This window comes from Dipodomys spectabilis, unplaced genomic scaffold, assembly GCF_019054845.1.
Source record: "Dipodomys spectabilis isolate Male_0828 unplaced genomic scaffold, ASM1905484v1 ptg000234l, whole genome shotgun sequence".
In the NCBI taxonomy this organism is placed as follows: Eukaryota; Metazoa; Chordata; class Mammalia; order Rodentia; family Heteromyidae; genus Dipodomys; species Dipodomys spectabilis.
Genome location: NW_024870911.1, coordinates 10800717 through 10825641, shown reverse-complemented (window position 1 = coordinate 10825641; position 24925 = coordinate 10800717). Strand labels below are relative to the sequence as shown.

At 37.9% G+C, this 24925-nt stretch overlaps 1 protein-coding gene across 8 annotated transcripts in view; it reads right to left on the bottom strand.

Annotated features, from left to right (window-relative positions):
- Grip1 (glutamate receptor interacting protein 1) overlaps positions 1 to 24925 on the bottom strand; it is a 607772-nt gene that overhangs the window by 25799 nt on the left and 557048 nt on the right. For 4 of the 8 annotated variants that reach the window (XM_042699081.1, XM_042699083.1, XM_042699084.1 and 1 more), the window contains 6 exons: positions 15439 to 15583; positions 12984 to 13123; positions 12626 to 12820; positions 8707 to 8863; positions 2483 to 2594; positions 2325 to 2369 (listed from right to left, as the gene is read on the bottom strand). In XM_042699081.1, the coding sequence (XP_042555015.1) occupies positions 2325 to 2369; positions 2483 to 2594; positions 8707 to 8863; positions 12626 to 12820; positions 12984 to 13123; positions 15439 to 15583 (794 nt within the window). The remainder of the gene's footprint in view (positions 1 to 2324; positions 2370 to 2482; positions 2595 to 8706; positions 8864 to 12625; positions 12821 to 12983; positions 13124 to 15438; positions 15584 to 24925) is intronic. The other 4 variants (XM_042699087.1, XM_042699085.1, XM_042699086.1 and 1 more) reach the window with 1 other exon arrangement.

Genomic DNA, 24925 nt, shown 5'->3' with positions numbered 1-24925 from the left:
TACAATGTTCTTTGTTAATTGCTATGGAAGGTTTTGCTCATTATAACCTTCACAGTTTATAGAAAAAATATCTGGTAAGAGAGGTTAAAATCTTGCTCAAATTCTCAGTTTGAACTTTTCTTGTAATAAAGCTATATGGCTATTGGTGCTAAAGTTGAAACTAAATTATTGCTAGTAATAGGGAAAATGATTAGTAATTAATTTTCATTTTGGTTGCAATCATTTTTGATCCTAGCTTAATCTTTTGCATTTATTATCGCTATAGTGTCCTTTCACTTTTAATATTGAATGTAAATTTCATATCCAGAAATGTAGCTCCAATATTTTGTGCCTAACAGCAATTCTAATCAAGGGAATGGAGTTCAGTTAAACTAATAAATGAATATTCTTTGTGATAAAAGTATGACTCTAATTTATGAACTTGCTGATAGTCTTCTTTGTTGGATTTAATTTCATTTTGGCTTATAAATTCCTTTCTGTAGTTAGAATTTCAATAAATTAAGAAATTTATAATTTATAAATCTATGTAAATGTAAGGTTCTATACATTTATACATTCATAATTTACAGCCTAACGGACCTATGTTAGTACACAAAGGTTGTCACAACATGACTCCTAAGTTAACAGATACTGTTTTCATGAAATAAACTCAAGTTCCAGGTATACATAGCCTTCTCATAAGACTATTTTTGTCTAAGTACCAGAGTTTGAACCCAGAATCTCGTGCTCACTTACCTTGCTTGCTTGTTTGGTTGCTGTTCTACCACTTAAGTCATGCCATCAAGCCCTACTGTTAGCTAGTGGATTGGGGCCACGTGTCCCAGCTGGTTTCAAACTTTGACCTCTAGATCTCAGCTTCCTCAATAGCTAGGATTATAAGCATAAGCTATCATTGTCCAGCTTGCATTACTTGGTGTGTGTGTGTGTATGTGTGTGTATGTGCACGCACGCACAAGCACACAAGTGTGTGAATACTTGGGGCTTGAACTCAGGTCATGGGCACCGTCCCTTAGCTTTTTTGCCCTACCACTTGAGCCACATCTCCTCTTCTGGATTTCTTGGTGACTAACTGAAGAAAATGAACTCATGGCCTTTTCTGACCTGGCTGGCTTCAAACCACAATCCTCATATGTCAGCCTCCTGAGTAGCTAGGATTACAGACATAAATACCCAGTACTCAGCTTTATAATACTTATTATATCATTTGTGTTTGGTCTAATGTAAAAGAAGCTATGGAGAACAAAATGAAAATGGCATGTGAACTAAAAGCGTTGCCAAGGAAGTACAAGACTCATGAACTGTGCTCATTACTCAGTTCGGACCACTTTCCCTCATTCTACACCCAAGTGGTGGTAAAAGTTTAAATAAACCAGCTGGTGCTTAAGCCTTCTGTTCTTCTGGAAAGTTGTGTAAAAAAGAATCAATGGGTAACATCTTTATTTAAATTTTGTAAGATTATCCATGTCCAAGCCCTTTAACCGTGCTCTGAAGCTGAAGTTCATGCCAGGTAAGACAATGATGTTTATAAATTCAAACTGATACTTTTCTTTATAATTCTCTTTGCAGAATCACAAACATTAGAGTCACATAAAATATCCACACATGCAATTGAGAAGCAAAATAATATAAAGATGAGTAATAGTTTTAGAATTGCAAAAGTTTCACCCAGTTATGCCATTCACATTCCTTATGGTGACTTGGGGACCTCATATGACATCAAAAGAAAAAGAAAAAGAAAACGAGACTTTTGCCACTTCATTGTTTTCAGCTTGGGAAATTTAAAAGAACATAAAAGGAAACAGTCTAGGACTTCCTAGACTAAGATGTGATTATTATCAGCAAATTGGAGACTCTGATGAAAGAACACTTTATCTTTCTCCTTCTTAAATTCAGCAGTCAATAGCAAAGTACATGTAATACTTTATGTGTTTATCATATAGTGTTGGTCCTTTTCACCAGCAGCATTGCTATCAAATTTAAGGGAAAAACAAAGTAAAATTTCCTCTTATGTTCCTCTTAATGATCAAATTAATTTCTATACCAGGTACAAATGAAAACATGCCAAAGAAACCTTTCTAAAGCAACTAAGAGAATAAATGCACCACTGCTAGAAACTTAGCTTGCTCTTTAGCAATTTGTGGGGAACAGGTACAATCAGGGTTAGCAGAGAGCAATGGCAGAAGCCACAAGTCAGTAAGCTTAGGGGTGGGAATGGGGAAATAGTACTATCAACTGCATTGTATAAAATCAAATCGCTGTCCAGAAGGCAAGGGAGTAGGGGAGGAAGCTTCACAAGCAAAAATATAAACATAAAGGGTAGCTACCAAGAGAGTCATGTTTCTCAATGACACACGCCTGTCAGCTTTCTCCTGTGGAAAGGGGTTAAAGCTTTTAAATGAACTGGTGTGATCAATGCAAACTTAAAAGGACCAAAATAATGAATGTTGAAACAATGAAAGTTAAGTAGCAGGACTAAGGCTACCTCAAGTTCTCTCAGGATTCCTGACTGTCCACAGGTTTCCAAATCCTCCAGTGCCTGAGACCAGAAGTTCTCTTCTTGCTCAGCCTCCACGCTGTCAGAAGGTCCTGCAAAACTGTCACCAAGAAGCACAGGCTAGGTGAAGAACTTGACAGATATGTATTTTTCTCCCCTTCTATATTTAGAACCTCTCTCCCTTCATTTCACACAAAAAAGCTAGAAAAGATTCATTTTTGGATATGGCTTCCTTCCACCTGGGGCTTCTAAGTACAGTTAGCTCCAAAAAAATGCTTTAAAACAATGCTGGGTATTAGTGGCTTATGCCTGTAATGCTTGGTACTCAGGAGACTGAGATTTGAGGAGCACAATTCAAAGCCAGCCAGCATAGGAAAGTTGGTGAGGCTCTTATCTCCAATTAACCACCAAAAAAAACTGGAAGTGAAGCTGTGGCTCAAGTGGTACTGCATCAGCCTTGAATGAAAAAACTTAAGGAAGAGTGCCAAGGCCCTGAGTTCAAATCCTAGGATCAGCACAAACAAAAACAAACAAACCCAACAAAAATATGTTTTAGGACTGGAGGTGTGGCTCAAGTAGTACAGTGCCAGGCTTGAGCAGAAACAATCAAGTGAGAGAGAGAGCAAGGCCATGAGTTCATGCCCTGGTCCTGACATACACGCTAAAAAATGCTATAAGGAAATTCTGAGTGTTGAGAAAAATGAAAGGATGGTTCAGAGTTTTACTAACTGAATTTCAGCATAGCCCAGTGGGAATGGAATATAACATGGGATATGCTTCAGAGATTGATTCTACAGTGAAAACAGTCTATCAGAGAAAAACATGTTTTCCTCATTGTTATAAAGATTATTACACATAAATTATCTTTAAAAATTTATCTTTAAAAAATATTCTGCTAAGGAATGACAAGCTAAAACATACCTTTTTGTACTCATATTGGTGTTTGAACCAAGGGTCTGAGTGTTGTCCCCTAGCTTTTTTGCTCAAAGTTGGTGTTCTACCAGTTGAATCACAGCTCAACTTCTAGATTTTTTTTGGTGGTTAAATACAAATAAAAGCCTTACAGACTTTCTAGCTTGGGCTAGTTTTGAACTCTGATTCTTAGATCTTGGCCTCCTGGGCATCTAGGATTACTGAAAACCCATCTCTTTGATGAACATCAATGTAAAACTCAATAGAATTTGGCTGTATATCACAAACCTATAGCCAGCATTATACTCAATGGTGAAATGTTAAAACTATTTCCTCAAAAATCAGGAACAAGACAGGATGTTGGCTCTCTCCACTCCTCTTCTATATAGTACTGGAATTTCTAGCTAGAGGAGACTGATATTGAGGCAAGAGACAAACACAAAGGTGATCCAAATAGGGAAAGAAGAAATAAAACTTTCCCCTCTTTGCAGATGTTTGAAGAAACACATAGACTCTTCTCCCAAGTAACTTGAGCTGATCTGAAACTTTGGCAAAGTAGCATGGTATAAAATTATCCCACAAAAATCAGTAGCTTTTCTGATGCCAACAGTGAGAAGAGGAAGACTGAGATCAGGAAAGCAGCTCCACTTGTAATAGCCTAAAAAAATAACTAGGAATGTGAAGGACTTCTATGATGAAAACTTTAAAAATCTAAAAAAAGAATTTAAAGCAGATTTAAGGAAATGGGAAAACCTTCTATGCTCCTGGATTGGAAGGATTAACATCATGAAAATGGCAATGCTGCCCAAAGCTATCTACACATTCAGTGTAATATCCATCAAAATCCCAACAACAATATTCTTCAATGATATAGAGGAAATAATAAAATCATATGGAATAATAGAAAACCCCAGATAGCAAACAATCAGCAGGAAGAACACTGCTGGAGGAATATTAATACCAGGCTTCAAATTCTAGTAGTAATAATAGTAGTAATAGTAGTAATAATAGTAGTAATAAATAGTAGTAGTAATAAAAACCACAAGACTAGGCCTGAGGACCAATGGAATAGAAGACCCAGAAATGAATCCACAGACCACAGCCACCTAATATTTGATAAGGGAGCCAAAAACACAGGATGGAAAGAAGACAGCCTCTTTGACAAATGGTGCTTGCAGAACTAACTGTATATGTGCAGAAAACGAGCTAGATCCTTATATATCACCCTGCACCAGAATCAACTGCAAAGACCTTAATGTAAGGCCAGATACCATGAAAATATTACAGGAAGGGATAGAGGGAACATTAGAGTTCCCTGGCACAGGTCAAAACTTTCTAAGTAGAGGGGCTGGGAAGGTGGCTCAGTGGTAGAGCGCTTGCCTTGCATGCCTGAGGTTCTGGGTTCGATTCCTCAGCCCCACATAAGCAAAAAGAAAAAAGCCGGAAGTGGCGCTGTGGCTCAAGTGGTAGAGTGCTAGCCTTGAGCTGAAGAGCTGAGGGACAGTGCCAAGGCCCAGAGTTCAGGCCCCACGACCGGACCCAAAAAAAAACAAAAACAAAAAAAAACTTTCTAAGTAGAGATCCAGAATCACAACAAATCAAAGAAGACTGGATAAACAGGATTGCATTAATCTGAAGCATTTCTGCCTGGCAAAGGACATAGCTAGCAAGATTAAAAACAAAGGAGGAGGCTACAACGCTTGATAAGAAATGTACTCATTATCTTACCCATGTAATTGTAACCCCGCTGTACAGTATTTTCACAATAAAAAAAAGAAAAAAAGATAAAAACCACAGAATGGGAGAAGATCTTTACTAGGTATGAACAGACAAGGGCCTCATATCTAAAATATAATTAGAGCTCAAAAAATTACCCCCCCCCACCCCCTCCCCTCGCAAAAAAAACAAATCTCAAAGAAACAGCAACCCACATAGTAAATGGGCTAAAGACTTAAAAAGAGACTTCTCAGAAGTAAGAATGGCCAAGAGATGAAGAGATATTCAACATCTCTGGCCATAAAAGAAATGTAAATCAAAACAATATTGAAATTCTACCTCATTTCAGTTAGAATGACCATTATCAAGAAAACTAACAATAACAGATGTTAGTGGGGATGTGGCCAAAAGGGAAAGCTACTACTCTGTTGGTGGGAATGTAAACTTGTTCAACCTTTCTAGAAAGCAGTATGGAGGTTCCTCAAAAGACTAAACATAGAGCTTCCCTATCATCCAGCAATTCTACTCCTGGGAATTTATCTAATTGACCAAAAACCAGGCCACACTAAACTCACTAGCACAACCATGTTTATTGCAGCATTGTCTACCACAGCCAAGATATGGAATCAGTCCAGATGCTCCTCAGTGGATGAATGAATCAAGAAGATTCTGTGCTTCCATCAGAAAGAATGGTATTGCCCCATTTGTAAGGAAATGGAAAGACTTAGAAAAAATTATATTAAGTGAAGTAAGCCAGATTATTTGTAGTAATTAGAAGGTGCTTATAAATCTACAAGTAAATCCAATAGATAGTAAAAAGAAAAAAAATTACACTTGGATATGATATGTTAAACAGGATTCTAAACATTCACAGTGAGATCCAAGAGGATATTCTTTATTCTTTAAAATGTTAAACTCTGTATAGAGGGGTTACAGTCACATGAGCAAGGTAATGAGTACATTTCTTACCCAGCATTGTTGCCTTCTCCTTTGTTTTCCCCCTACCATCCCTTCTCTCCCACTTCCACAATCCCTGCCCCCCTAAATTGTAAAGTTCATTGTTCAACAGTGTCCAAGGAGGATATTCTTAGGAGAGGATCACAAAGGCTCAATAGCTATGTGCATATGATCATATAAAGTGATGTTTATTGAGAAGAAATCCAAGGAATAGAAACAAGAGGTTTTTTGTTATTTTTTGTATATATTTTTTATTGTAAAGATACTGTAAGAGGGGTTACAGTTATATGAGTAAGGTAATGAGTACATTTCCTATTGAGCTTGTTACCTCCTCCTTTGTTATTTTACTTTTTGTTTTTGTTTCCCCCCCCCCCCCACCCTTAGTCGCTGTTTTTGATTTCTCTACCTTTTGTCTTGTTATGTAAGTTTATCTGCTTTGGGGATGGTAAGGGAAAGCATAGTGTAGGACAAAGGGTAAACTAATTCAGCAGTGATACTCACTAGATACTATGTTGAAAATGAACTATACAATTTGTGGGGAAAGGGGTTTAGGAGGGAAAAACTGGGAGAAAATGAGGAAAGATGTGACACTGTTCAACAAGAAATGTATTCATTACCTGACTTCAACACCTCTGTATACAATAAAATATAATAAAAATTAAAAAAAAAGAAATAAAAAGAGTTGCAAAAAATTATTTAAGTTGGTACATTAGGCCTAGAGAGACAAAGGCTCCATGTTTTCTGTTATATGTGGAAGTAAGAATCAGTTTATAAACACAAAAGTAAATAGTTGGGTGACATGCAAGTGTATACAAATGTATTAACTGAAATATGGGAGATTTAGGGGAGAACAGTGTAATTCCTTAGAAAGGCAAAAATCAAAGTTCAACAAAACAAAACACCAGAAAATTAGTACTTGAAAGGGGTGGGGTGGAGTCAAGGGGAGTGGGGTAGAAGAAGGAAGAAAAGAAGTGGGACGGAGCTCCATGTGGAGTCTTGAGGAACCTCCATACCACTTTCCAAAGTGCTTAAACAAGTTTACACTCCCACCAACAATGCAGTGAGGTTCCCGTCTGCCCACATCCCTTCCAGCATGTGTTGTCATAATCCACTTTGGGGCATTTACCCAAATGATCACAAACAAGACCACACTAAAGCTACCAGCACAACTAGGCTTACTGCAGCATAATTTACCATAGCTAAGATATGGAACCAACCCAGATGCCCCTCAATAGATGAATGGATCAAGAAAATGTACACACACACACACACACACACACACACACACACACACACACACACACACACACACACATACACACACATATATATGTATATAATGGAATTCTATGCCTCCATCAGAAAGAATGACATAGCCCCATTTGTTAGGAAATGGATAGACTTGGAAAAAATTATATTAAATGAAGTAAGTTAGGCCCAAAGAAACATAGGTCCTATGTTTTCCCTTATTTGTAATAACTAGTATATGTCTGGGACAAGCAGAAAAGGTCAAAAGCTATGCACATATGACCAGATAAGATGATGTTAAGTGAAATGAACCCCAAGATAGGGACACAAGTGTTTTTTTTCTTGCTATTGTTCCTAACGTATTTATAATGTACCATGTGATTTTTTTGTTTCTTTGTATGTGCCTCCCCCATGGTATAACCCCTGTTTTTTCACTGTATTTGATGTCAGTGCCCTGCATCTTGTATATACACTTCTCTAGCTTGGGGAGGGGAAGGGAAAAAACAAAATGCTTACATAGGGATACAGGTTAACCAATTGTAACAATGAGATGTACAAGACACTATGTTGAAAAATGAACTTTACAATTTAGGCTGGGTGGGGAGAGGGGGGATGAGGGGGGAGTGTAGTTGTGGAGGTGGGAGGGAAGGGAGGGGAAGGGAAAAACAAAGGAGGAGGTAACAATGCTTGATAGGAAATGTACTCATTACCTTGCTCATGTAACTATAACCCCTCTGTACAGTATTTTTACAATAAAAAAACGTATTAAAAAAAAGAACTGGGGTGGAGAATGCACCAAAAATCAAAACATATGCTACAGAATTAAGAAAAGTGAAGGGAGGGGTAGGATTGAGAGGGATGGGTGAGAATGATGAACTGGGTGATCAAGTAGGAGAAAAATGAGGGAAGGGGTAACAAGTTTGACAAGAAATGTACTTATTACCTTACTCATGTAACTGTAATCCCTCTGTACAACACTTTGACAATTAAAAAAAGTTAAAAAAATGATGCATGGTATTCATAAACTGCTTTGTTAAATGACAACTCTTTTGTGCAACTACTTGATGATAATAATAAAATAAATAAATGAAAGGAGAAAGGGCTGGTTGCCACAGAGCAAAGACAGGGTTCATAAGAGTTGACTCTTCCCTGAGGTTTCTGGGAAACCTAGCTCTTACATATTGTCTGGTAATGCCAGGCTCTCACTGATGAGATACACAATTCCAAAACATACCATGTGGCCAACTTTGGATGATCAAAATTACTTCAAGAAGTCCATGATAACAATATGCTCTATTTGAACAAAGAGGTTCAAATCCTGCCCTAAATGACCCCCTGCCACTTCCTGTCTGATGAGGTAGTATGGATGCAAATCTTACCCACTGGCTGTAGACCGGTCCCATTCTTCATTACTCAGCCCCACATCTGGGTAAGTCTGGCTCCGAGGCTTGGGGACAGGCGACAAGCTGCCTCTTTGCTTTGGACTCCTCCAGTCATAGGTGTTGAAATTGTATCCTGTGGCCTGAAAAGTGGTGCCTAAAAACATAAACAAGGTGTCAGAACTTGGCCTGAAAATTAGTCAGTCCACTGAATAGTAACATTTTGACCAGTTGAGCAGTTAAAGAGAAGTAGTAACAGTAATAACAATAGCAAACACACATGGGTGTTTACCATATACAAGTCCTATCCTAAGTATTTTGTTTGTGCCATCTTATTTATTCATCATAAGCAGCTTTGGCATTAATATTATTTGCACTTTACAGATGATATCAAAGGCTTTAAAAAAGTAGCTTCAAACCACTTCCAGCAAGCAGCTAAGTCATAATTTTAGTAGAATCAGTTTTCAGATCCTCAAGTGCCATCGGCTAGTCTCACCTGCCATAGCTGACACGGTGCCAGGGTCTGAGGCTTGCCAATTCCCCTCCCACATTCCCTTCCACTATTGCTCTTCTTCCACATTAAAACCAAAGACACATTCCTCATCCACTTCATACCTTTGAAGGTGCTTGACTTTGGGTTATAAGAACTCCCAGTTGTCATATCTAGGGATAATATGGGAGAATCTTGCTCATATGAGAAGGGCTCTTGGTCTTATTTCAACTAGGCAAACTCATGGTACAGCCTTTATGCACACCCTTAACCTCCCCCCCACCCCCTCTGGGTCACAGATCTGGAACTCAGAAGTAAGATGGCTGTCAGGATAACAAGTCTACTACATTATTATGTTTGCAGGGAATTATGTCTGATTAGTTTGATGAGTGAGATAGTAAGAAATGGCTTTGGCTATATAACAAATACTTTCTATGAAAATGCAGTCTGTAGTATCAAATATTTGACAGAAAATACCCTATGAAACCTCTGTTTTTGAACACTAAGAATCGAAATCTTTGGAACAGAGGAAATATTTTCAACTTAACGTCTCACTTTCTCCCTTTTTCTCAAATAACTGCAGACTAGCTAGCTATTTGGGAAAAAGTCTTGTGTGAGACTGTTCAGTTTTCTGTCAAAAGTGTTGAATTAAAAAAAAACAACACATAAATCTTCTCTGGAAGGGAAATGTCTTGATAACACTAATGTTTATCCTGGTTCCTTTTGATGACTATTCATTTTCTTCTCCCCAGCCAAACCAACTAACACAAATATATGAACTCTCACTTCTACTACAAGAGAAGTTAAGAAGGCTGGGAATGTGCCTTAGTGGTAGAGTGCTTGCCTAGCAGGCAGGAAGCCCTGGGTTTGATTTCTCAGAACCACATAAACAGAAACGACCGGAAGTGGCTCTGTGGCTCAAGTGGTAGAAGTGCTAGCCTTGAGCAAAAGAAGCTCAGGGACAGTGTGCAGGCCCTGAGTTCAAGCCCCAGGAGTGGCAAAAAAATAACAAAAAAAATCAAAAGAAGTTAAGAGAAGCTAGTACTTCATACTTTCTTTAACTGGCTTTAAGCTTTCAAGAGTCAAATGCTCCCTGGTGGTATCCTCCTGGGGCTGTCTTTTTCTGATAAATAGTAACTTGTATGATCATTAAGTTCTCTGAGGAAATTCCAATATATTTTACTTGGGCAGGTTAATTTTCTGATTTGTGTTCCAATCACTGTTCCTACATAGTCCTAGGCAACTTAGGCCTTAGTATAAGGATGTAGTTGAGTAGATGTGCAGCCTTTAAAAGATGTTGACCTTTAAAAGCATGTAGATCCATCCCAAGAATGTTTTGTCTTAATGAGCATGAGAAAAATTACTGCATGTCACAAAACAGAGCAGGAAAGGGAATAGATTCAAATCTCTTTGATAGGTGTAGCTAAAATTCAATCACTAATGATAGATGATGATCTATGACGTAAAATAGGGAATATCCCCTTACGTTACCTGGTTCCATTTTCACATATGTACATTTAATATTATAACTTAAGAGGATGGATAGAATTAGGAGTGATGGAGGAAAAATATGGGAGGGATGACATTGATAAGATACATTGTATTCATGAACTAACATGTTGAATTGAAATTCTCATACAACTACTTAAAGATAAAAAAAAAGAATAAAATTAAATAATATAGGGAATATCCGAGGACATGGAGGCTTGGGTAAATGTAAGCTATTTATCATAGTTGAAAAGACATTAGCAGGTGCTGAGAAGTACTTCTTTACCCTAGAAGGCAAACTTAAAAGTCATAGATGGAAGGGGATAATTATAGAAGAAAAAAATCAACTATCAGAAATATACTTTGTTTTAGCTGAATGGTAGTGAAATTAAAATACATCTATGCTTTTGGGAAAGACACTGTAAAATTAAAAATTGATACATAAATCAACTGAATAAAAGAAAGTCACTTTTAAGAATAGATGTCTTAAGTAATTAACTCTTTGAATTGGAAGTGGAAACTTTTTTTCTTCCTTTATTTCTTTTGCTACTTATTTTCATTATCTGGTTTTACACTTCATGTCATAATGTCAGGTTTGAAATTGAGTCTAGATTCCATTTTGCTAAGCATGTTTAATTTTATTTATCTGTACAATGAAAAATAGATCTTCATAGATGTAGGTCATTCTGGAAATGGATGAAATTTTGTTAAGATAATTTTTATTCTATGGTAAATAAAATTGGTAAAGATCTAGGGTAAAACATTTAAAAAGTTTTATAAAAACACACGGTTCTTCATCTTGTACTGATGAGGGACAGGCTCTGTATCTAGTATACTAATCATGGTCTGGTACCTATGGTATAAAGGACTAGAGCAATTAAGTACTTAACATACCACTTTATGGAATAGAACTCATTGATATACATATATATATATATATATGTATACATATATATGTATATGCATATATATGGTGTCCTCAGACAAAATTTTTCTCCAAATAAATAAATAAATAAATATGCACATTAATACAGAAACTCTAGAGTCTATTCTGATAAAATTTGACATATATCTTTCATTCTGTGTTCTTTAGTGGTTCATAAGTTTTCAGGCAAAAATGTCTGCTGTTGGTTGTGGGTTTATAAAAGTTGTCACACAGTATTACTACTTGGGAAAGTTAATTTCTAGATAAGGATCAACTTTAATTCTAATTAGGAATTCGGAATATTTTCTTTACCAAACTTCATATCTTCTCTAATAGGTTACCAGTTTGACAATTTTGAAATAACATTTATTTTATAAAAATATTTTAATAGATCACAGGACCTACCAGAGATAAAAGAAGGCTTCTGGGGAACTAGAAAAACTGAGAGAAGAGGGAATTGGATACAGACTCCCTTAACTAAGCAGCCATTATACTTGGATGTGTTCTCTAAGCCCTTTCTGTCAAGATGACATCTATGAAGACACATCTACTGTATACTTTCATGTACTATGACCACAACTCTCTAATAATGATTACTCAGGGAAACCTCTTCATGTTTCTATTTAAAGCCAGGGTGGGCAAGAATAAATGGGAATCACAAATCATTGGCTAATCTCTTATGCACAGCTTCAGAGCTCCCCAATCCATCTTTGTGGAAAGCTTACACAAAAGAAAAAAGAAAGAAAAAAGACAATGGGCCTGTCTTCAGTGAATCACTTTATTCTATGGCCTGCCTCATACCCATTTGAGCTTTAAGGACATGATCTGCATTGAACACTTGGCCATCAGACAATCTAATGGGCCTGTTAGTGTTTGATAAATGTTCATGACTTATCAACAGGAAGAAGGGAATGCAAGGCTGGCCAAATTAAAGTACTCAGTGAGCTTGAGTGTTGTGGCACTGAAACACCTACGGGTTAAATAAAGACATTCAGCAAAAGATGATGCTCGCATACCTTGATTCCCATAGCTGGTATCTATTCCTGACCCATCCCATGATTCCACAGCACTGTCCACACTGGGCACGGTAGAGGGGTACAGGTCTGAGAGCTTGCCTGGCTTCTGTGTTGAGGAGGAATCTTCCTCCACATCTCCCAGGTCACTCAGGTGGCTGGGGATAGGAAACTTCTTGGGACTTGATGCTGACGGGGCTTTACAGACAGAAAAGGAGGTGAAGTATGAGAGTCACTAAAGATATTCAAATACTCTGTGGCTGGAGAGTCATTTCTCTAGAAACACAAAGAGACACTAGTACATTCTTTTAGGGATGAAAATGCACTGGAAATTCTTAACTGAGATTCTCGCCCCACTCACCATCTGTCTGTTTCTTAATTTTCAAGGTGACAGTCTCTCCTGCCATCTGTAACAAATGGATGGCTTCGCTCAGAGGCTTCCCTTTCAAGCTGCTGCTGTTGATGGCTAGGATTCGGTCTCCTATGTGGATTGCACCCGTTCTGAAACACCAGACCAAAAGAGGGAAGATAGAAAAAAAAATATCCTGCATGCTACCGAGGACAAATTCCCACCACACTTTATAAACTCATAACAATAAAGACTTGGCAAGGGTCTCTAGAAGTCACTTCTCATTTTCTTTCTCAGGAGAATGTTATAAGACGATTGCATCTGTGGTGAGTTATGCTTTCATTTCAAGTAAAATCAGAAAAATTGGTTTCATTAGTTTTGAAAATGAACTTGGGTATTTTTTTTTTAAACTCCAAGAAAGCTGAGTCATTTGGGTAACCCTTTAAAAGTCCCAAGGCAATGAACTCTGTTTAAAAAAAGTAATGTACGGAATGCTCTTTCTTTCTACCACTTTATAATGGGTAGCATAGCAGGACACCAGTGGTTCATACCCTGTAATCCTAACTATTTAGGAGGCTAAGATCTGAGGATTGTAGTTTGGGCAGAGAAATCTGATAGACTCATCTCCAAATTAACTATTAAAAATGGCAGAAGTGAATGTGCTCACTTATGCAGTGAGAGCCTTGACTGGAAAAGCTAAGGGAGAGCTTGGAATCTGAGTACTGGCACAGACATATCTATCTGTCTGTCTGTCTGTCTGTCTATACATATATGGATACACATACACATATGGGTGTGTGTGTGTGTGTGTGTGTGTGTGTGTGTAATGACGACTTGATGGCTGATGATTTGATGATTCTTGCCCAATGATAAGCCAGAGCTATTTGAACTCATTTCCATTACCTGGACACTTATTTAAATTTCTCTGGTATTAGTTTTCCCTACTGCTACCTGAGGGATCATTGTCTCACAGGGAAGATCTGAGGGTTAAAAAGGAAAACATATGTGAAGGTGTGGCATGATGCTTGAAATATAGAAAAGGAAAATAGAACAAAATTATTGACCATCAAACTAATCACTCTTAGTTTTTTTCATCTTTATCCAATGTGAAGCAATGGATTGGAAAGTATGACACTGGTGATTATGACATCTAGCTCCCCTGAGAAGCACTGGGTGCAGGGATAGTGTGAAAATTCATGTCTCTCACCCAGGACAGAGGTTAGAAAGTCTGAACCCTTTGGTTGGCCTGGCTTACTTTAAATTCAGTGAACAAAGGAGTTAACTCACAGGACTTCTGGTGCCTGAGTGATCGGATCACAGCTTGCTTCTGGGGCAGTGGGAGCTGTGCTGGGCAGCAGCAAAGGGGCAGCAGAGGTGACACAGGGGCACACAGGTTAGGAGGGGTTGTTAAACTAGTCTATTATTTCACTATGCCTAAGGAAGTCTCTCCGGAAAAAGTATCTCTTCACTCTCTCATAAAGGGTTTTAATTTATAGACTAACATTCTCTATACTCTCTTCTGTATAGTTTTAGTTTACTGTAAGAACTAGCTGTGAAAGAACTACTTCACTGGATCGAGTCAGTATTAATATTTGATTTGTTGTCTCTCTAAATAGATATTCGGACAGGAAAATGTCTGAAGAATACCATACTTTACATGTCTCTGCAAGTAGCAGAATGTTAAACCTTCTGAGCTGCCTTGGTACCCTCAGCAAAAAGATGAAGATGTTAGCTGAGCTGCAGGTCTAAAATTCTACAATGCTAAATCTCTGTTTTGCAAATCACGGTCTTCAAGCATCAGTATAAATGAAGTATGAGAGCCACTCTTGTGCTGGGTTCATGGGAGAGCAAATCTCATGTGCCTAATAACATGTCTCAGAAAGAACTGTAAGTTAGGACAAGATGGAGAAGGGGTGAGGTGTGTGCATTCATTCAGTTCCAAGGAACAAATGGACATTGCACATTACATAGTATTGCTGAGAGGGGTCATGGACACTACACATTACATAGTATTGCTGAGAGGGGTCACTACACTTTGTTTCCTGTAATCTTTGAAGAAAAAGCCTGTATTATCCTCTCCTCCAAACATGGCAGCTAAGCACAGCACCTGTCAGGTAACAGGCTCAGCAAATGTTTGCAGAATTGAATTGGACAAGCCTTTTAACCTTCCTGAACTTTAGTCTCTTCTCAAAATGGACACACTATAAAACCACCTCCAGTTGACTATAGTCAGTTTATATATTTCCGGAGAGTCATATTACTGCTAAGCCCAGGACAGCTTTGATTGCCCATAAGATGCCCTCAAAAGTCAAGTCTGCACTCAGCTTGAGTTCTCAAGCTCTTAAAATCAATCCTTCGTGCAGACTTAAAAGTCAACAGAAAAACAGACAGGGGAACATGTTGAGCAGCTGCAAGAAAGGCAGCCCCTCTCACACACAGGTCTTGTTGCAATTCCTTCAAATTTTACCTTTCAGCTAATCCTCCTTTAGTGAGGCTCGAGATGATTATAGGATCAAATGGCTCTTCGGTTCCTGAGATTGTGATGCCAAGGGGTCCACCGTAGCGTTTTAGCTCCACGGTGTAAATAATTGCTCCAGAACTTTCTTGCTCATCTGAAATAAATGCCAAGGATTTATAACTGGTTTCTTTGGAGAAAGCAAAATAGTAAGACTCATGCTCGTACATAAAGTAGAAAACTTAAGAATCATGAAAGCATTATGTCTCAGAAAATGATGATTTGGAGAAATAGCCTTCCTTAATCTTATATTCTAACCCAAGGGGAAGCCTGTCCAGACTTAGGTTGTTATTTATTTATGTCAGTTGTGGGGCTTGAACTCTGGGCCTGGGCACTGTCCCTCAGCTCTTCAGCTCAAGGCTAGTGCTCTACCACTTGAGCCACAGTGTCACTTCTGGTTTTCTGGTTGTTTATTGTCAATAAGAGTCTCATGGACTTTCCTGCTCAGGCTGGCTTTGAACCGCAATCCTCAGATCTCAGTCTCCTAAGTAGCTAACATTACAGGTGTGAACCACTGGTGCCCAGCCAGACTTAGGTTTTAAACCTGTGACTGATTCCTCTGCAAGGACTGTAGAACTCTTAATGGTTTTGAGTGCTCTTTGCCTAGCACAGTGTTTGCCCAGCATCTTTTGTGACATATGTGGTAAATATCTACAGAATAAACATGTGACTAGGAGGTATTTTGAGAGTGGTCAGTTACAAACAAGAGATTCGGCTATGGGTTTTCCATTTCTGAGCTTTATATGCAAATGAATACAGGAAAGTAGATGTGGCTCAGGGTTGGCTCAATGGTGGCATTTAAGGAGGGCTTGGAAGCTGTTACTTTGAATCCCCTGTATATACCATTCCACAGTGCCTTAGTCCTGTTGATCAGTTCCTGAGTATTCAAACAGAGGCTAAAATGATTATCTCTCCTCTGCTAGTAATATAAGGAGCCACTATATTTCAGTGGTCTATACTAGGCTGCCATGTCACCATGTGCTATTTGGAAAGTATTTCTGAATATGGTCTACCATAATCATTGGCCATGTCATGGGTCACTTGGAAGGTGATGGGTGTTTTCATTGGGCCAGAAGGTTGCATTACTTAGTCTTAGAATTCAAAGGATCGTATTTGTTTATGACAGGTTTCAAAGTTTCTGAATGATTCTTTTATTCCTTGGGCCTGGGTGCTGTGAAAGGTTAAGTAGCTGTTTCATTTCTGTACCTAAGGATCCAATGAAATGGTCCAGTAGCTACTGTAACAAAAGAGTCAGCTTTTACAGTCAAACTGTATCATGGTGAAGTATTAACACACGTTTTATTTTTCTTTTGCAATGAGCAGCTGTTCATTTATGATATGAAACACTAAAGTAAGAAATGAAAGAAAAGCTTGAGTTAACAATTCAATTATCTGTGTGTGTAGTGAAGAATTAGGCGGAATATAAAATGAAAGGTCCATGGAGTAATGTGGGGAGCAATGGTCAGCATTTACTTTACTCCTGGTCAGAGACTGGGAGTTTTGTAATGCAGCCCTCACCAGCACTTCCTGCTCTGCTCATCTCAACATGATCTACTTCACACTGAGAATTAACTAGGTGGCATACCAGGAGAAAACACTTGTTAGGGCATGTAAGGAGGTTAGATAGTTCCAGAAGAAAAATCAAGAAATTGGTAACATTTTTATTAAGAAGGACAGGTTCTATACATGGAGAAGCAATTGGATAATGTAATGGTGAATTTAGATCATGACAGAAATGGATGCTATTTCTGACTTCAATAATTGCCAGAAAACAGAATTGAAAAAGTAATCAAGACATTATAGCTAAGGGAGATTATAACTGAAGGAGCTCTTTGGGGAACCCAATTCAAACAAATCAACTCTTCTTTAAAATAAAGCACATGCTCTCTCAATATGTGTGTATGTGTGTACACATTACACAATCCTATTTCTTGAAAAATATGATTACAATGTGCATATTTGATAATATAAAGAATTATTGCTAGTATTTTTAAATGAAATGATGTTACTACATTATGTATTTTAAGAGCCTTTCTTTCAGAGATATGTAAGTAGTATTTGCCAGAAGAAATGACAATGTGCCTGGAATTTCTTGAAAATAATTTGGTGGGATATAAAACTATGTTGGGAGTATAGGCTGGCTTTCAGTTAATAATTGATTGCTGAGAGATGAATGAGGACAAGTCACACTATTTATCCTTATTTTTGTATATAGTTGAAACTTAATATTTTTTTAAAAGGTGATAACATTAGCTCATTTAGAAAGCCTTTTATGGGTACCTTGAGTAAAGATATATTGAGTTATAGTCGACTTTTCTCTTTCCCTTGAGCCAAATTAGAGCCCATCTAGGCTCAACCCTCCACAAGGCAAGGGTCCCAGGCCCTCTACTGCCATGCACCCAAGAAAGGCCCCAGTTTTCCATAACAATAGCTTCTTCCTACACGGTTCTCCTGCTTGGGACCCAGACTTCGCCTTGTCACATCACGCTTATTTTGCACCAGTGCTGCCAACGCAGAGATCCCTTCTGTTTTCTTCCCAGAATGTTTTTTAAAAACATCAACATGAAAAAGTTACTCTCTCTTCCTTAAAGCTTGTTCATGCTTTCCTAACTCATGAAGAACAAAACACAACCCCTTTTCAAGAGTGGAGCCAGAACCTCTACTTCTCCAGTGAGACACACCAGCCTCTCTTCCAGTCCCCACTCTGAATTCACTCACCATAGAATTGCCACAGGACCTTGAATAGTACTTTTGCAATATCATCAACCTTTGCATGCTTGCTCCCTCTACACAGACATCCTTCTCCCATTTGTTCTACTAAGGAATTTTTCATCTGAGTTCAAAATTTGGCCCAGATCTCTTTGAAGGATCCCCAGGCTTAGGGATTTTTTGTAATACCTCATAGCACTTGTGCATTCTTCTAGTATTTCTCTTTCCTGGTCTTTATTGTTAGAATAAGATCACCTTGAACACATAGATTTTATGTTCCTATCTCCATGGCTTAGAACTATGCCTGACACTAGGGCAAATTTGGAAATGAGCAAAAGGACAAGGGAATGTTAGCATATAGAAGAGTTCCTAGGAAGAGTGCTCCAGGAGAGCTGGCTCCCTGTGATGCCAAGGGGAAGTTTCCTTCTCTGAGACTGAAAGCCAATGTGGGTCATTCAACATGTGAAACTAAGACCCGGGCTGCTTTTGGAGAGACCAGCAGACCTAGAACTTCTTCCTTCCATTGTTTCAAGAGCACTGAGTCAGCTTCAGGCTAAACTTCTAATTCTATTTTCATTCTTGGGACAATCTGAAAGGCCCTGCTGCTGAGGAGAAGGGCTCTGACTGCCATTTAGAAAGCCATGCTCAGCCCATTTGGGAGGTGGAAAAGCTCCAAGATACTTTCTCCTTGAGGCTGCTCCAGCTTAAAAGCCTAGAAAGATGCAGCTAGACTTGTTCAGCCAGAAGAGAAACTTTCTGCACAGGGAAAATGCAGAATCACCAGTAAGTTTAAAGCGAGCCAAAACCAGATGCTAATGATAGTATAAGCAGCTTTTATATCACGACAGAAGGTTTGTGACTATTAGTGAAGGATGGGAAAGGGGGCCAAGCTACTTGCTTGCTCTGCTCAACTCTAGTTAAGAAAATTAATGGGACTACAGAACAGATGCAAAATTGCTGCCTTACTTATTTGCAATGTTATTTGCAGGCTTCTTGAGTGTTGCCTGTTTAACAAAATGAACACTGCCTGGCCTGAATCCATAATGGCAGCTGCTTTCTGTGGCCAAACAGGAGGCTTGGACTTGAGACAGGAGTCTCTGGAAGGCATACATATGCAGGTCAAGCAAAGTTCACTGCAGCTAAACATGATGGAATTGATTTTAGAATATGACTATGTGTCTCGGAATTGGAAAGATCTGAAAAAACAAACCATTCAGAACAATATTTCCTATAGCTGCCCAATCGTTATAAGGTTACTTTACCTGGTCACATCAAAGGAATGTATTAAGAGAGAGTTTCAAGGGGTTGTTAAGTGTTTTAGAGAGGAATTAAACCTTCTTTATAGAAATGATTAGTGCTTTGCAATATGTTCTACCTAGGAATTAGGTAGAAAAGGGAATTCTCAGTGTCTCAGACCTATAGGAATCACACACTCTTGAGGAGAGACCCAGTAAGCTACATTTGATAAACGCACTCAGATTTGTTCATGTATACTCACCCCAAGTTTCAGAGAACAAGTATGAAACAGAAGAAGAAATTTTTCTTGTCATGGGTTTTTTTTTTTACAGCCCCTTCCACAGCTCCTAGTATAGTCAGCATCATTCCTGGGCACTTGTGATAAGGTATTTCTGCTATTTCATCTAAGTTTGAGGTAGGGAAAGTTCCTTTGAATCACCTAGCTTGGTTTGACACTGGTAAATGGAATATATATATATACACACACACACACATATCTGAAGGACAAATTCAGCATTAATGCTGTATTTGTATAAAACTGTACTAGAAAGGTAATTTGCTTTAGGTAGACCAAGTGCAGTGCAGCAATGTCTTTTCTATAGAGTCCATGAAGGTAAAGTATTGAGTTTATGGTCTCTAAAAACAAGCTCTATGATAGAAAAAAGTATGATTTAAGTCAAGAGAGAAGTAATTTACAGCTGTATATTTGATTGACAGAAGGACAGGAATACAAAGCAGATCCTTATGGCTATATTTTATGGAATGATTTGGGAACTTCCATCCATTCTTAAAAATCCTTCAAAGTCTCTGCTTTAAGAGGGAAGCTTCAGGCTTCCTTCTCAAATCCAGCCAGATCTCCAAACTCTCTCCTCTTTAGTGACTTTAGACCTGGATATAGTCAAAGCCAAATAACAGATTTTTTTTCCCCCAAAAGGGTTATTGGCAACTTTGTTGACCTGAGGGTTGAATTTCAGCCATGGTCCTGGAACTCTGGACCCATGTAGGAATCATTTGTTTCTATTAGAGTTATATTTCTGTGATGATGAAAGATGACCAAAGCAGAAACTTCTGCAAGTAGGATGTGACCAAATCCAGAGGGAGAGAAATGCCTACATCCCTAAGAACTCAAAAAGTTGTTTGGCCCTCATTAAGTAAAGCTAAAATTAACTTTAAAATCATTCTGATGATGGCTATTGACAGCATTCATTGGGCCTCACTAGGTATAAACATTATTGCTAAAATACATGAATTACATTCTTTCATGCTTAAAATAACCATATACAGAAGGCACTAAGTAGATATTTATTTGCAGATAAAGAAACGGATGTTTAGAGAAGCTAATTTGTTCAAGCATCCCAGCTTGCGGTTTTGCAGTCAGTCTAATATTCTTAGTCATTTCATACCATGGGCTAAAAATGGTTAATTTTGACTCTTATGAATTTCTCATTCAACATGAGTAAAAGCAATAGTCTCTAACCAGTTATTATGGATTCCCTTCAGTCCTTACAAAGCTCTCTCCAATTGGCTTCTGGGGGGCAAAAGTCAAATGTCTTAAGAGAGCTTACAGGAGTTGTCATGATTTAGCACCAATATACTTTTTAGCTCACTTATTACCATAGCATTGCCTTACTGTCCCATCTCCCAAAATCCTTCCCAGATCAAGGCTGTTAGTTTGAGCTTCTCAGGCTCAAACAGATGCCTCTACATACTCTTTCATTCTGTGAATACCCACAGCATGTGCATCATCTATTTAATTAAGTTTTCTAATCAACTGTTCCTAGCACAGTACCTGGTACCTCATAGACACCACAATATTGATGGCATGATTGAAAATCAAACTTTCACAACATTCAGGAATAGTTGTTGTCAATTACTTGGTATGCTTGATGTATATGGCAGAGCAATAAGATTAGTAAGTGGAAGAAAGGCTAGCATTTTAGAGCTATATTTGTTAAAGCCAATTGCAGTATTGTCCAGCTTAAGGAAACCAAGTTATATCCAGTATGACTGAAATTTCTGTGAGATCCTGATTGATGAGGGAACCAATGAGAAAGAATGAGAAGGAGTAAGTGGATAAAAGAGACAGAATAATCTGTATAATATTATTATGAGCAACATTTTAGGGAAAGATACACTGAATATTACTATTCAGAAACATTGTATTGATCATGGATAAAAATGATTTGATGTGATAGTTCAAATTATCAGCATAATTTCAGATAATCAAACTGTTCAAATCAGTGACTGTCCTAATCACCAATGTTCGTATTCAACTCAAATATATCTGATCCAAGATCTAAGTGCAAGAGAACATAGAAAGAAGATACAAAGGAAGAAAAGAAGATGAAGGGAAGCCATAACTGAAAATAAGATCTAGTTCTTCCAGTACTTAGTTGCTGTTTCTGAAACCCCTGCCAATGCATCTGCACAGCTTGGAACTGGACTTGTTGCCAACTGTGTACAGCATACATATTTATCTCTGGCTTGGCATCTTCACTCTGCAAGGAAGGTAGCTGAGAACTACTTAGCTAGGCAAATTATGCTAAGTAGGTTTCTCCACAGGGCTTTACCTCTTCGTTAAGATGGAATCCAGATGATTCTGGAGGGTTTAGCCCTCTCTTAAAATGAATCCCCAAATCAAGTGCAGTTGAAGCACACTGGCAAGGAGAAGAATGCAAATACTGGCACTGAAAAATCAGTTAGCTGGGAAATAATAAGTAAAAACCTGAGCATTCTTTTAAACATTGGTTATAAATATTGGATATAATCATTGTTAACTATTCAATGGGTATAACTACTGATCTTCTATTTTTTAAAAGAACTTTATTTGGGAACCTTAGGAATTACAACTAGGGAAACATTGGATATGTGATTTGAAAGAGACAGGGAGAGTAGGAGCTTTTTTTTTTTTTTGATCCTGGGGCCTAAACTCTGGGCCTGGGCACTGTCTCTGAGCTCTTTAGCTCAAGGTGAGTGCTCTACCACTTGAGCCACAGCACCACTGCCACAGTGTCACTTCTGGCTTTTTCTGCTTATATGGTGCTGAGGAGTCGAGCCCAGGGCCTCATGCATGCAAGGCAAGCGCTCTACTACTGACTGAGCCACCTTCCCAGTCCACTATTGATCTTTTAAAACACTGAATAGAAATCATGAACACATGACATAGATGATATGACCATGAACTCTAGATGTAGAGGATTTGGTTGTGGAATGAGTGCAGACCACTGATAAAAATTCATTTTTGGTTGGTATTATGATTTGGATCTTAAGTACCTCCAAAGGAACATATGCTAATGCTTTGTGCCACTTTGTGACACGTTAGGCTTTAGAACCTTTAGGAAGTGGAGCCTGTAGGAGACTGATAGGTTTTTGGAGTATGTACTTACATGAAATAGATAATGGGACCTTCCCCACTTTGTTTCCTGATTCTATAAAGTAAAAGTTTTGCCCTGAAATCTCTGAAACTATGAGCCAAAATAAACCTTTCTTTTTTTTAAGTTGATTTTTCAGGTAATTTGTCACAGTGACACAAAGCTGACTAATGCAGCTGGGATGAAATTACATATTCATATATATTCATAACATATATATGAATTCATGAATATGCAATTTCATGCTACATGTATTTCAATCCAAATGGTTTTGCATACATAAAAACAGTCATGACTTACACATCTAATTGTTTTATCTTATATCGTAAAATATACAAACCAATGTCATAGAATATTCCTGAATAGTAGGTTTCTTTCTCTTCTCCTCTGTATATATGTGTTCCTACTTCAGTTATAAATGCAACAACTTAGAACCAGTTCTTATGATTTGCATATAAAAATGTCTCTCTGACAGGGTCGTGTATTGAGCTCTTGGTTCCCAGCTGGTGGCACTATTTTTGGAGATTCTCTATCTTTAAGAAGTGGAACCTATTGAAAGGAAGTTGGTTACTGGGGCTGTGTCACTGGGTGCTGTCTCTTATTCTAGGGCTTCTGTGTTGTTCTCTTTGCTTCCTGTCCACCATGAGATGAGTAGCCTCTGCCACATGTTCTTACTGCCATGATGCTGGTTGCTCTGCTCTGTCATACCCTTGCTCTCCCTGCCATGAAAGCTCTGAAATCATGAGCTAAAGTATTCCCCGCTTTAGGTTTTTAATATTAGGTATGTGATCACAGTGATGAGGAAAGTAACTAACACAATTCCTGTGTCTGTTCACATGCCCATTATATTTGTTATGGTAACTATGTGATTTAATTAATCATACATATTTTATGAAACAGCTATGTTATTGTATAAAATAGCCATAGTTATTGTATAAAACATAACCAAATGCATTAGATAAAAATCTACTGTCAATTACATAGAGGGAAAATGCTACAACATTGGAAAAATTAAAAATCAAGGTGAGTAAACAATAAGACAGCTTCAAGTTGTTTAAAACAAAATTGTAGGGCTGGGATGTAATTCAATGGCAAAGTGCTTGTCTAGCAAGTGGAATGTCCTGGGTTTGATCTCCAGTACCGAAAAAGAGAAGACAAAAAATTGTAACTGTAACCCCTCTGTACAGTGTGTTCACAAAAAATAAAAATAAATAAAGAAGTTCTGACTGTTGATAACAATAATGTATTGTTTATTTCAGAGATCTCAAATAACTTGGGAAGCTCTCACAATAAAGAAATTTTATTTGAGGAGATAGTTATTTTTAACATGATCTAAACATTCTATAAAGTATTCAGGTATCTAAATTTATTGCCTTTTTCACACACACAATTTTAATGTTGTTCTCTATCAGTTAAAATGCATTTATTTTAAGGAGAAAACAAAAGGAAACCAGAAATTATTATGCTTTGAATATGAAGTACCCCTCAAATGGCTCAGGTATTGAAGATAAGATCCCCAGTTTGGAGTGCTGAAATGTGATAGGATCATGAGTTCACTAACTTTACTAACATATTAATAATGCACTGACAAGTTCTGCCTCATCACGCTCCAGAAATAACAGGGCTAGCTGGCCAGAAACCAGAGCGTGGATTGAAACCTCTGAAAAATTAAGACAAAGTAAACCCTTCTTCCTTCAAATTGTTTTAAGGAAAAATTTTGTGACAGTGGCAGAAAGCTAACATAGACTATTGACACCAAGCAGTAAGGTCATTTTCAGGCCCCTGTAAATGATTTAGGGAAGAATTTGAAAGATTCTGAAAGATTTTGAAAGACTCAGGTTAAAAAAAATTAGAATGCTGTCAGCAGAACCTAGTGGATGATTATGATGGGATCTTAGAAGACCAGAATGCCAAAGGAATGTGGATGAATGCAAGCATTCTCTTTGGACCTTGATTAGAGGTCATTTATAATGTATTTTGCAAAAAAAAAAAAAAACTTGTCTATATTTTGTCTGTGCCCTGAGACTGTTTGTTTGCATTTATTGCTGATGTACTAATTAAGCTGTTGGAGGAAAGTTCCAGACAGACCAGCATTTAGGCGTTGCAAGGGGGGGAAAAGGGAG